This window comes from Protopterus annectens, chromosome 2.part1 (assembly GCF_019279795.1).
Source record: "Protopterus annectens isolate FY-2018-M chromosome 2.part1, PAN1.0, whole genome shotgun sequence".
Taxonomy (NCBI): Eukaryota; Metazoa; Chordata; order Ceratodontiformes; family Protopteridae; genus Protopterus; species Protopterus annectens.
The window spans coordinates 417,435,363-417,448,432 of record NC_056729.1 but is presented as its reverse complement, the minus strand read 5'-3'; the positions used below and the strand labels follow the sequence as shown (position 1 = coordinate 417,448,432).

The 13,070-nt window shown below is 40.6% G+C and overlaps 1 protein-coding gene across 1 annotated transcript in view; it reads left to right on the top strand.

Moving 5' to 3' along the window:
* LOC122794851 (SWI/SNF-related matrix-associated actin-dependent regulator of chromatin subfamily A member 5-like) overlaps window positions 1-13,070 on the top strand; it is a 1,390,680-nt gene that overhangs the window by 796,369 nt on the left and 581,241 nt on the right. Inside the window, exon 15 of the mRNA XM_044063455.1 lies at window positions 6,538-6,683. Coding sequence (XP_043919390.1) covers window positions 6,538-6,683 — 146 coding nt within the window. The remainder of the gene's footprint in view (window positions 1-6,537; window positions 6,684-13,070) is intronic.

Genomic DNA, 13,070 nt, shown 5'->3' with positions numbered 1-13,070 from the left:
CTCACTACTAGGAAATTTTTCTTATCTAAATGGAAGAGGTTTTCTGTTTGGTGTATTTCTTGTAACCTGGATCCACTTACTGTGGGTGTTCCCTTGGTTCTCTTTTTTTTGTGTGTGAATTGCTCAATGCTGGGTTAGCATATTCTTCTGTTAAGGCCCCCACCTATCCACCGTCTCTGCTTGCCTGCCTTTGACTCTTCCTTTAGCCTCTAGATTTGAGGCCAAACAGTTTCTTAAAGGGGTCCTTCACATTAAGCCTCCCAGGAAGCCTGTCCCTCCTTCCTGGGACTTTGTTTGTTTTAGAAAACTTGACTCTGGCTTCTGTTGAGCCTAGTGCTTCAGCTTACAGTATTGTTCTTGAAAGACTGTTCTTCTTTTGCCCCTTACTTCTGCAGATGGGTGTCTGAGCTGCAAGCCCTTATGGCTATTGCTCCTTTTTTAGTTTTCCATAACAGGGTGTTTCTTCATACCAATCCTTCTTTTGTGCCAAAGGTGGTTAATGAGTTCTCTTAATCAGTCTATTCATTTGCCCACTTTTTTGTGTTCTCCACAGTCTGCTACTGAGAGGGTTTTGCACAACTTGGATTTGCATAGACAGCTCCGATATTTGGATAAGGCTAAAGCTTTTTGTAAGTCTGAACAGCTTTTTGTTTCTCTTCATTCTGGGTCTTTAGGTTTGGCTGTTTCCAACCAAACCATTTCTTCTTGGATATCTAAAGCTATTCTCGTAGGAAGAGCCTTCCTTCCTCTGTTAAGGCTCATTCCGTTGGGGCTGTGGCTTCTTGTGGTTTTTTTTTTTCAAGGGTTTGGATACCAAGTCTATTGTTGAGCTAGCAACCTGGACTTCTGGGCATACCTTTACTAAGCACTGTACATTGGATGCGATTTCTAGGGCCAGGGCCATTCTGCATGGCTTTCTAGTGGTCTCTGCTCGCCCTTCCACCTCACAATCTTTTTCCTGAGCTTTTGCACTCTCCCTGTTGTAAAGAGTACTTGCAGTAGTGATGTAGGTTCATAGGTGTTCACCAGGCTAATGACTACAAGGGCCTTTTTATGGCTAGCCATGCATCCCAAGTGTCTGACAAGCTCTGGTACCCTTAATAAGTGTAAGCAGGGGCTTGGGAGGTGCAGCATGTACAAGCAGGGGCCTGGAAGATGAGACATATACAGTTTGCCAGTGTCCATTAGAGATGTAGGTGCCAAGCAAGGGATGAATTTCCTTTTCCCCTTTCAGTTGTCCACGTCGCACTTGAGTTAGGGAGGAACTCTGCTTCACATGGATGTGGGGACCCTGTTCCAGAAACAGGGTAGTCTCTGGGATACATACCAGCAGGTCCTATTTATATCTCAGGCAAGGTTTAAGTTTTTAGAACAGGTAAATCTGGTGTGGTTTGTTTTGTCGATATGCAGGTGGCCCATCAAAGTGGGGTCTGACAATGCTGTGTATGCCAGTCATATATCTCTCCTCAACAGCCTGTAGGAGACAGAATACACAGGTAAGGCCTTGAGGTGGTCTGCATAGGACATTTTACTTGTGCCCTGCAGTCTTTTAGTGACGAACCTGTGTGAATGTTCTATTTGTTGGATACACCTGGTTAGGCACATACCAAAGGGGATATTATACTCAGGTCATCTGAATGCCGAATACATTGGAATAATGACTTTCTTGGACCTAGATGCCATACCTTTGTTTATAAGTTGAGCAACAAAGAATGATTTCCTCACTACTATAGACATGTGATGGTCAAAGGCTAAGACTGTCTGTATGTCCCTAAGTCCCTGACTACTGGGTTAACTTTAAGGGGTGTGTTGTCTATATGATAAGTTACCAGGGGTGAATGACTTCCCGAAGGATACTATTATGCATTTCTTGGCATGCAGTTTTAGTCCATGGCTCTGAAAACAGTTTGTGTCCGTTCTTCCTGAAGAACATTTTTATCGGTGTGGGTTTCAGTGAGAGCTCCTCATTTGCAATCATCTTCAAATTCAATCAGCCAGAGGCCATTGACATTGGCCTTGACTTCAGAGAAGTAAATGCCAAAAAGGAAGGGTCCAAGGACCACTCCCTGAGGGAGTGCACTTGTGAGTGGCCTGTTTGTAGAGGTGGAATCCCTAACTTCTTGAGTCCTGTCTGTGAGCCAGTTGGCTATCCACCAGCTGACATACGGCTGTGTACCTGACCTCTTGAGTTTGTCAACAGTGCCTAAGTAGGATATTGTGTCAAATACCTTGGCCAGGTCAAGGTAGGCAGTGTGAACTATTTTGTTCTCCTCCATTGCTTTGGTGACCTACGTGTGACTGCTTTGGCATACTGGCTGGATGACTGGCTGCCGTTGGCAGGGGATCCCTATTGTAAAGAATACTGAAACAATGAAGAGCGAGACATCTACTCTTATGGTAAGATTTCACACAACTGTACTATTTGTGTCCCCTAAAACACTCATAGATCTTGGTAGCATTTAGGAACCTACGCTGATGGCTATTCTTGTTTGCTAGGTATCTAAGGATGCCCTTTGAGAATGCATTTCTAGAATCGGACTCCCAGCCACCAATCCCTCATAACTCAAACAGGGTTTATGGGGTGTATAACACTTGCAGGTGGCTTTGCAAAAAAGCCTGTCAGTGAGGAGGGAAGCTATTCTGTTTCAAAATAAAGCAGATCAGAATAGCTATACATGAGTGATAAGGGAGATCATGTTCCAGGCTACAAAATTAAGTTGAAGCCCTTCCTGGTAATGCCTCTGAATACCATCAGTCTAATGTAGTTCACACTGCCAACTCTAGCTCACTTGTTACAAGTCAGTGTCATCATAAAAATAAAATCCCCTTAAAGAAACAGGGAAAATATTTCTGTTCCAAGCTGAAGGCCCACCCCAGCAAAGTGAACACATTTGTTAGGATGACTGTGCTCAAGGTAATTAGTAGGCAGACGCTCTTTCCACTGCTTATACCAAAAGCACTGTCCTTCACTCTAGCTATGAAGGATGCCCAGGTAGGTATCTCCATCCAGAAGGACCACAGGTGTTTCCTATGCTTCATGTCAAGCTGGAATTACCAAGTATTCAACTTGCCATATGGTCCGTCCACCTTGCCTGAACTATTTGCTTGCCTCCGAACCGGACAGCTTAATATTTACTACTAAACATACTTTGAGGCATACAAACCTGGAAATGAGATTAATTTAAACGTGCTTTTTATTACTGTATGTATATTAATACTTTGGCTGAATGCCCTCAAGGTTTCATATAGAAAGCACATAATCTTTCCCATACATACCATCCCTTTAATTGGTGCATAGGTCGAGAAATTAATGAATTGGGGGTGGGGCATGTCCTTGAATTCATAATTCCATGTCCAATTGATTTATATATACTATATGGTTTTAATGTGTTAAGTGAAAAGTGTTTGTCATTTTCCTTATGTTTAGGAAGTTAAGTATCCAAAAACAACTGTGAATTGGACATTTATGTATAGTAAAAACATAAGTGATTGAAGTGACCTATCTCATAAGATGTGCAACCAATGGGCTAGTTTTAATTCTGAAAAAGTTGCTTTATAGGTTCATAGGTAGATACTAGGCTATTTGCCCGAGGGCATTTATAAGCCTAGCCAGTGTGTCTGCTTTCGCCGCCTCATTGATTAATTAACTTATCCTCTGTCAAGCAGAGTCAATGAAGTGATCCCAGTTGTGTATTTTCTGTTACCCATCCACTCGTCAAGGTTTCTGTTGAAGAGTGTTAGTGAGGGGCTCTGCCTGATGTAATTTGGAATTTTGTTCCAAAGCATGGGGAGTCTCTGTGACAGGAGTCTATCCCTCCAGCATGTTCTACTTATTGTTGTGGTGAGGTTTAGCTCACTAGAGTGCGTGGTTCGCAGTGACTTGGATTTCTTTAGGTGGAGCATGTCCATCAATTCTGAGTTGGACATGGCTCTGTAAGTCAGGCAGAGATAACCTCTGCGATATGCTACTGAGTACAGCCAGAGTTTTTTCAGTCAGGCTGCATAGGGCATATGTTTGAGACCAGTAATCCTCTTGGTGAGGTACTTTTGTGGTCTTTCCAGCTGTTGGAAGTGTCTTGTGAGGTACATCCCAAATGGGGCATTGTACTCTATGACGGGTCTAATGAGTGACGAGTAGAGGGGCACTATAACCTCTTTATTTCTAGATGCGAACCCTTTGGTAATTAGATGGGCCACATAAAAGGATTTCCTAACTACTTTGGCAATTTGATTGTTAAAGGAGCGATTACTATCTACCTGGGTCCCCAGATATCTTATTACCTCTTCTGTATTAAGGGGGCTGCCACCTATGTGGTAATTCGTGGGTGTTTTGTTTTTCCCATACGGGATGACTATGCATTTTTTGGCATTTAGCTTGAGGCCATGACTTTAACACCAGGTGTCCATCTCATTAAAGCTCTTTTGGAGGATGTCTGTGTCAGCCAGAGAGTCAATTATGGCTCCCAGTTTGCAGTCATCGGCGAACTTGGTTAGCCATAGTCCTCCTGTGTTTGCGTGTACTTCTGAGAAGTATATGCCGAACAGTAGGGGTCCCAGGACCGACCCTTGCAGGACACCACTTGTGACTGGTTTAGAGTCGGACCTGGAACCCACTATTCTTACCGTGTGAGTTCTGTCTGTAAGCTAGTTGGCAACCCATCTCATGACGTAGCAGTTTATGTTCAGGCTGGTGTGTTTTTCTGTAATACCCGAGTGGGGAATGGTGTCGAAAGCCTTGGCGAGGTCAAGGTAGGCTGTGTGATCCACCTTTCCCTCATCTATGGCCTTGGTGACTGTCTGTGTATCTATGGATTCCTTTACCTGCTTGATTACATGATCCAAGTATAAACTGGGGATGAGTTGCAAAGTGCACTGCAATATTCTGTCAGTTGTCTGACCAGCTTAGGGCACTCATTAAGTCTGCCAAGTTGAGCTCAACACGGGGGTCCTTAGATCTTTCTGGAGACTATTTTAGACACAGATTTAAGCTTGCTGTTTTGCCTATATACACGTTCCCTTTAGTTGGAACTGTTTATTTTCACTTTTGCTTGGGTGGCATGCATGACAGCCCTGCCTTTCCTAAAACTGATGAATGCATCCCTGCTTCTGACTTCATGGTCAGATTCCACATGTGGAAGATGCAGTGGCACCCGAGAAACCTGTGTAGGCACCCCTTGGGCAAGTTATTACCACTGACCCCATCTGTTAATAAGGAATTCAGCTTGTAGTCTTATCAGATGTGGAGGAGTCCTATTACCTTTTACTTTTTATATAATCCCATAATGTTCAGACAGCATCCAAGGTGTTTTTTGTAGCGTTAGGGACTCGTACTACTAGCCTAAAAGTGCAAGAACTTGTATATAAGAATATGTGAGAGAGAGAGAGAATAAATGACTTCTGACAGTCTGTCCAGTTGTTTGAATCTTTCATGTCAAGCAAACCAAGCAGGCCTTCTACCAAACAGATACTGTTAAAATGGCTGGCTAATTAAAATACTTTATTATGAAAACAGAAGACTTCTAAGACCAAGTCAACAGTCTCGGGACAGCACTTACAGTAACAGTCTTTAGGAATATTTCAACTTAAAATATTTGCAAGAATGCCACTTTTGTGTAAGTACTACAAACTGTGCACATTTAATGCAGGCGTAGGACAGGATTTGCTACTGCAGTCTTGCCGGCTTATGCACTATCCCACCCTAAACCTATAGCCACCTTTCATGTTCCTTTTGTACTCTTCCATATTTTAATTCATACTGCGGCAGTGATCCTTGTAATGAAAATAATACAGTTGGTGTGAACATATTCATGACTACAGATATTTGAGTAAGATCACTGCTACAGTATAGGCTGCCTTCTCTCTCTCCTCCATTTGCCTGCTGTTTTAAGAGAGGAAAACTTTGTTTTCTGTCTCCAGAATACTGCCCTTCCCAGATATATCTTAGGTCTGTCCTGAAATCAGGAAGAATTGTTTGGCCCATTTCTTGGATGTAATGTTAGACATACAACTGTAGTGAGATTCAATATGTAATGAATTACACTTTGGCAGTAATTTTGCTTGAACTCCTGTTTCATAGGTAGCTAATAAGCTTGTGTCCAGGAGACCATTGAGGAAGCTAGTCGGCTTTTCCAACTGTTCATAGCACTGCCTGATTAAGTGGTTTGCACATAGTCACACGGTAGGCAAATGGAGGCTGACTGAATCAAACCCTGGACTTCAAGAAGCACCTTATTAAAGGTGCTTAGCTTTAATCTCCTGCTCTTAACTATGCTTTTGGTGAGTATGCTGACAAACCTGTACTTTTCTGAGGAGATATGGACTACTTTGTGATTTTTTTGTGCTGGAAAGGTTGTCTTACTTTGCTAAATGCAAATGTTTTCTGTATTTAAGATGACCAGCTTCTTTTAGACTGAAACAAACAAGTGTGACTAATGGCATTTAATCTGTGTGGAGTCAATGAGCTCCAATGCCAGAATCTGACTATTGTATAATTTACTCTTAATGGCTAAGTGTACAATTTTGTCTTCCAATTCACAGGAAGGTTAATAGATCAGAACCTAAAGATGGGCAAAGACGAAATGCTACAAATGATTAGGCATGGTGCTACACACGTGTTTGCTTCAAAGGACAGTGAAATCACAGATGAAGAGATAGATGTTATATTAGAAAGAGGTGAAAAAAAGGTAATATGCTTTACAGCGATAACTAAACTGGGTTTTATAGTGATACTAAACTTTTTGAAAGATGTTTTTCTCTAGTTATCTTCACTGCAAATTTATATCTGCTGGCTAATCTAAGAACAGTTGGGACTTAAACAATTTGCCATGGTGTGGGAGGCATAACTGTAGAAAGTACTGCCTCTGTAAGAGTGTACAGATGATTTGACTTCACTTGTGTTCTTAGCCTTATGCTGCTTTTGTTCATGTGCAACCCGTTGCTGTTTATACCATCATTAGCAGTTTTCATCTCATTTGTCACTAGCTATAGTTTGTGTTGCTGTGTTTTGTGATACTTCACCTGTCATGATAGGTGATTTTAGAAGCCAAGGTTTATAATCTGTTTTCCTTTGAATAGTTCAAATATGGTTCCCAACTTCCTCTGTTCTGTTGTTCGAAAATACTTCCAACTTTTATTTCATTGCATTTATTGTATTTTTGTTTGTGTAAACTTGCAGTTAAATCTCTAGTGCTGAGCAAAATCCTTCGAGAATATTGTCTAGGTATAAAGAAGAGATAATTGGCTTCAACAATTGGCTACATAGTTGTCATTCCAGTGGGGTCCAGTATGCATAATCATGGTGAGAGTCAACAGTTCAACTTGGATTTGCAGGGGATGGGCCTGCACCTCTCATGCTGTGGCTTCTGCTTAGTGGTTTAAGTCTTTACTGCCAACATAGTGCCTTGTTTTTAGGCAGAGTGCAGCTGATGGACATCCAAACGTAATTAACATATCAAATCCAAATTTGGATCACATTATGGAAGCACTGCTCAGTGCCAGAAGTCTTAACAGCACAATTCCTAGCCTCCAGGCTCTCCTGCATTTGGAGTACATCCATGTCTGTGTAATTAATGAAACTTGTTTAAAACCCTCAAAGCATGCTCTGAGCTTTGGGTCTATCATACTTTCTGACGTGATGGCAACTGTTTTTTGACATCTGCATAGTTGTTAGAAACATTATTACTTCTAGACAGATCCCCAGGGCTTATAAACTGAGCTCCAAATCACACTGGACAAAACCAGTCATTAGTTTATAGCCTGGTATAGGACACAGTTTGCCCCCCCCCCCCCCCCCCCCCGACAGTCCTGTAAAATTCCTGGATGTAATTAATGAACATCCCTATTAAAAAAAAAAAAAAAAAAAAAAAAAAAACTCCATTATTTTGAGAGACTTTAACTACCCATCAATAAATTGCAGCACCTATACTTCAAATTTAGGATGCACCAAAAAATTATTAGATTTTAAGAAAAGCTCCGTAGAACAGATGGTTAATAAATCTAATAGATGGAGTAATATTCTTGAGCTTATTCTTAAAGAATGTAGATTTTTATGAAGCATTTCTTTGGTATCTCCTAAGGTTGTCTGATCATCAACTAGTGCCCTTCACTATTAGGACCTCTAAAACCTGAACTCTGAAGTTTCAATATTCATGTATTCCAGCATAACCCAAGGCATTACTCGGAGGAATGCTACAAAAAAGATCTAGGCCTACTTAGATAAATGTATATAATTGATAGCATCTGTCAGATATAAATATAATGGGAAGTTTAAAAGCAACCCCCTACTGGTGGTCCACCAGCAGAAGTAAACCATACAGCCACATGAATATCCTTAATGTATGCAGTAGATATAAGGACCCTTGAATCAAGGATAACATTAAAAAATCGATTAAACTTTAGGAATACTGTGGCAGCCCATTAAATGTTAGCATCTGAAGCGAAGGGCAAGTACAGATCTTGCTCAAAACATATTCAAGATGTCCTCACTTACTCTGACCCAGCTGACACTGCCAACATACTAGCTAACAAATTCAGTACCAAGTTCAGCCTGGAAAAGATGTTTTCAAAGCCCACTTATCCCTGCAGACCCCAGACCACCCCTACCATCACCAAAGATCATGTACAAAAGGTGCTCTCGAAGACTAAAAATACTTCCTGTATGTGACCTGATAATGCACCAGGCTGTTTAATAAACAGTACCAAGCAAGCCCTGGCAGAGACCCTCCTTAAACTGTTTAACCTGAGCTAAGCCACTGGCTTTGTCCCTGAAGTTTGGTGCACAGTGGTGGTGAGGCCTCACCACTGATCCTATGAATTACAGGCCTGTCAGCCTGACTAGTCTTGTATGCAAAGCTGAGGAGTATATTATAACTCACCAGATTAACCTTGACATTAAAAATCTCATCAGACTAGACTCGCAGCAGATTCTCTTTAAAGGCATATCCTGTCTTATCAGGTTAACTTTGAAAGAGTACACAAACTGTTGACAGAGGCCAACGTATACGCATGACATAGCTTGACCTAGGTAATTCCTTTGACATTATACCTCATACTAGTGTTAATAAATTAACTGCATTACAAGTAACTCTATGTGTGGAAAGATGGATAGCAAATTGGCTAAGGGACAGAGCCCATACCCTGTGGTTAACAGGTGCCTCTTCAAAGAATATAAATTTTACCAATGATGTTCTGCAAGGCTCCATGCTAGGGCTCCTTTGTTTGGCATTTATTTTTCTGACCTCCATATCATAAACCAAGACCTCTGGCTAACCACATCTGCAGACAACTGCAAACTGTAAGTCACTGTCAAGTTCTCATGTGATACCAAAGCTCTGCGTTAAGCACTTAAACTTGTAACTGTTTGGTATGCTAACAATGGGCTTAAATTAAGTGCTAAAAGTGTAATATAGTCGCATTTAGTAAATCATTCCTCCCTCCCCCTCTCCAGCATTTGACAGACGATACCCATCTCAAAAATAATGTTGCTAGAGACCTTGGTACATGGATTGATAATCTATCTCCCTTGATCATATAACAGTAATAAGTCTTCTGAATTTGTGCAACTTATCACCAAGGAGATATCTTCCAGCTCCAAAGGGATCATTAGCCCACTATATTTGGCATTGATTAGGCCAAATGTTGAATACAATACCCTTTGGGATGTACCTCTATAGACATATCAAGCAACTAGAAAGACCCCAAAAGATTCCTGAATAAGCTTAGGATTTTTAAGCCATTGATCTAATAGAAAAGAGTTGGAAGCACTGTTCCTTTTATTCAGTGTCCTTTAGACTTCTGAGAGAAGATATATGCCTTGCCATCTGAGCCGTTAAAGACCCAGTAGTCCAGGATCTTTTTTATCCTCACATATTGAGTCGATCTTCAAATAAGAGACCAACGTATAGGCAGATGTTCATTACATAAAGCCTTCCCCACCTCTAGTATACACTTCCACTGCATATTAAGCAATGTGATATATTATCTTCCTTCATACAGGAAATTGATAATTGGATAGGCATTCAGCATTCACAAATTCACCCCAGCTTGACAGGCCTGTCCCTGCCGAGTTTAAGGTTCATTCTGAGGGTAGGTATTGGCAAGGTGTAACTTGCCACAAGAGTGGGTTGCCTTGCATTTCCTATGAAACTATAGCTTATGTGGCATTAAGTTGTATGCTTCTCAGGGTTTATTCAGACATTCTTAGTTAGGCAAGCATGCCATTTGATACGACTGTGATGGCATTAATGCCTCAGTTAGGGCAGCTGCTTCTGACAGTGTTGAGGAGGCTCACTTGGTTAAGGGTCCACCCCTGTTAGAAGATGTTAAGAAACAAATCTCCTTTTTGAACTAACACTACTTGTTTGGTCCATCCAAAGAAGAGTTTAAGAAGCTGGAGGAAAAATGGAAAACTATTCAACAATGAAACCTATATTTTACTACACTGTCCCTAAGTAAATTAGAAATGCTCCTGCAAAACAATGGCTGTGTTATAGGAAGTGGACATGATCTGACCAGTTTAGGTAGAAATAAGCCTTTTAAAAAGTTTCCTGGAGACTGGGTAGAGGCCACAGTAAGTAACATGAAAGAGTTGAGGCACTTGACCCCCCCCCCCCATCCTCAAGACACTCCCATAAAATATTGACTATCCGACTTTCCTCCTCCCTCATCCCTCTCAACCTCTTGAGAGGAATTCTGAAAACATAATAGCTAGTGCTGACCGCAAACACCTGAGTGAGGGAGCATAGTGTACCACGGAGCAAGAGAGAATTGTCAGATATTCCTAATCCAAGTTTTACTGGCTGGTTTGGTGCTGTGATGCCTCCTGGTGTCAGTTGCCATAGAAGGGGTATTTCCAAGAGAGCGACAGTGTCTTATTCCATACGATTCTATTCCTGGAGTAGTACACTTTACATGTTTACAGATGTCCGTGTTCTCTAGCCAAGGATAGCCCAATGTCAGGCCAGTATACCAAAGCCTTCAAGTCTTACAAGTACCATATATCACAAATATTCTCCCTGCACATAAAATAGGGCATAAAGGTGATGTATGGACGCAAATGCTCTGAACAACTTTGCCGCCATTCTGACTGTCATTATTGTCTATTGGTCTGAACACTTTTCTGCTGTGCTGGTTACCCAGACTTGTTTTTCAGATAAGTGCACCATTCGGGTTTTGTCCTTTTCCCTTTTTTTTTTTTTGTTGAATAACTTTTTATTTTATTTCACAAATAAAGCATAACAAAAAAAAACTGTGATTGAGTAACAGAGCAATACATGCAAGAGTGAACAAGAAAACACAAGGAAAAAAAAAGAAATAAACTACCTATATCCAAAAGCTAACTAATTTATATACAAAATTTACAAGCAAAAGTGCTACCAGACAAGTGAAATCCATTGGAAAAGAAAATACCAAGTTATGAGGGATATCAGTGGATCTCAGAGTGTGAAAAGGGGGAGGGACCTCTACGGTAAAGAAGATGATAAGCTACGAGATGGGTTACTCACAAAGAATTTGATCAAGTAAACATTTCCATAATTTTTCAAAGTAGGCTTTCTTCTAATTTGATCAAGTAAACATTTCCATAATTTTTCAAAGTAGGCTTTCTTCTTGGGCCCATTTATGATAAACTTTTGTGCAGAGATATATTTCAATGCCATCTCCTTAAAATTCTTCCAGCAAAGTTTAGTGCGATCCATCCAGTTTTTAGTGATGTATAATTTGATAAGAGAGCAGAGAGTGATTAGTACATGGTGTTTTAACTTGGGTAGCTTAATGATGGGGATATGGAGAATGGCTGTTTCCCAGGAAAGGGTAGATTTGTGATAGCCCATTTTCTCGAGGCATACTTTTAAAGAACACCAAAGTTTGTGGGTATGATTGCAGAACCAAAGAATATGGAGGAGGTCAGCTCTCGGAAAGGAACAACAAGTACAAGAAGGAGAGATTTTGGGGTCAAACCGATTAAGCACTGAGGGCGTGTAATAGGAGTTATTATTGATCATCAGTTGTGTGTAGATGAGTTTTTTGAAAGGGGAAAATTCTGTGGTAATTTTTATAGCCGAAAGCTTTTGATCCTCCGTAACAAGGGTTCCTTGATTGTCCCAGTAACTAGAGAAAAGGCAGTCTGAGTTATGTAGTATAGAGTTCAATAAGCTGTAGGATTTAGAGAGCATTTTCTCTGGACTCGAGACAGTAGAAATAATTTCGCAAAGCCTGTTGATTTCCTGAGAATTGGCAGAAAAATTAGCAAATTGTGATGAGATTAACTCTCTTAATTGCCGGAGAACGACTGTGTATTTGTTGTTGGTTTTAAGAATTAATCGTAACTCAGAGTTTTTGCCTTGTATTTGAAAATATCCCATACCTTAATATCTTTAATAAGAGGAAAGTCAGTGAGGTTAACCATTTTATTATTGATCTTGATGTTTGGATTAAGATGAAGGGGCTGGAGCAGAGGTAGAGTATTATCGAGGTCAATTTTTGGAATAGTCTGATCTTATGTTTTAGGGTACTAGATAATTTGGAACTGTTAATGGCGGTCGGGGACAAAAATGGGAGAGCTTTCGGGTTAATTTTGTTAGTAACAATGTGGTGGTACCATATTTTCATCCAGGATGGGGACAGAGTATGAGCTTCGCAGTTGAGATTTGAAATAGTCAAGATTCTATTAGCAGAGATAATCATGTAATAGAGTTGGAAATTTGGAAGACATAGCCCACCTTTTGCCTTAAGGTAAGCTAGCTTTGGAGTAAGATATCCTAACTGCTTTAGGAAACCAAATGAATTTAGCTAATTCTTTATTCATTTTAGAGAGTAGATTATTGGAAACAATCAGATTTGATGAGTTAAACTGGTAGAGGAGTCTGGGCAAAACATTCATTTTCACTATTGCGACCTTGGATAAAAAGGACAGATTCATGAGTTTCCATCTGTGAAGATCCTGACGTATTTTTGACCATGTTCTAAGTAAATTGTTTTGAAGCATGGAGGCTTGATTGTGCTCGAAGTGTATTCCGAGGTATTTAAGGTGGTAAGTTGTTTGAAAGGGAGAGTCCGGAAAGTAGTTAGATTTA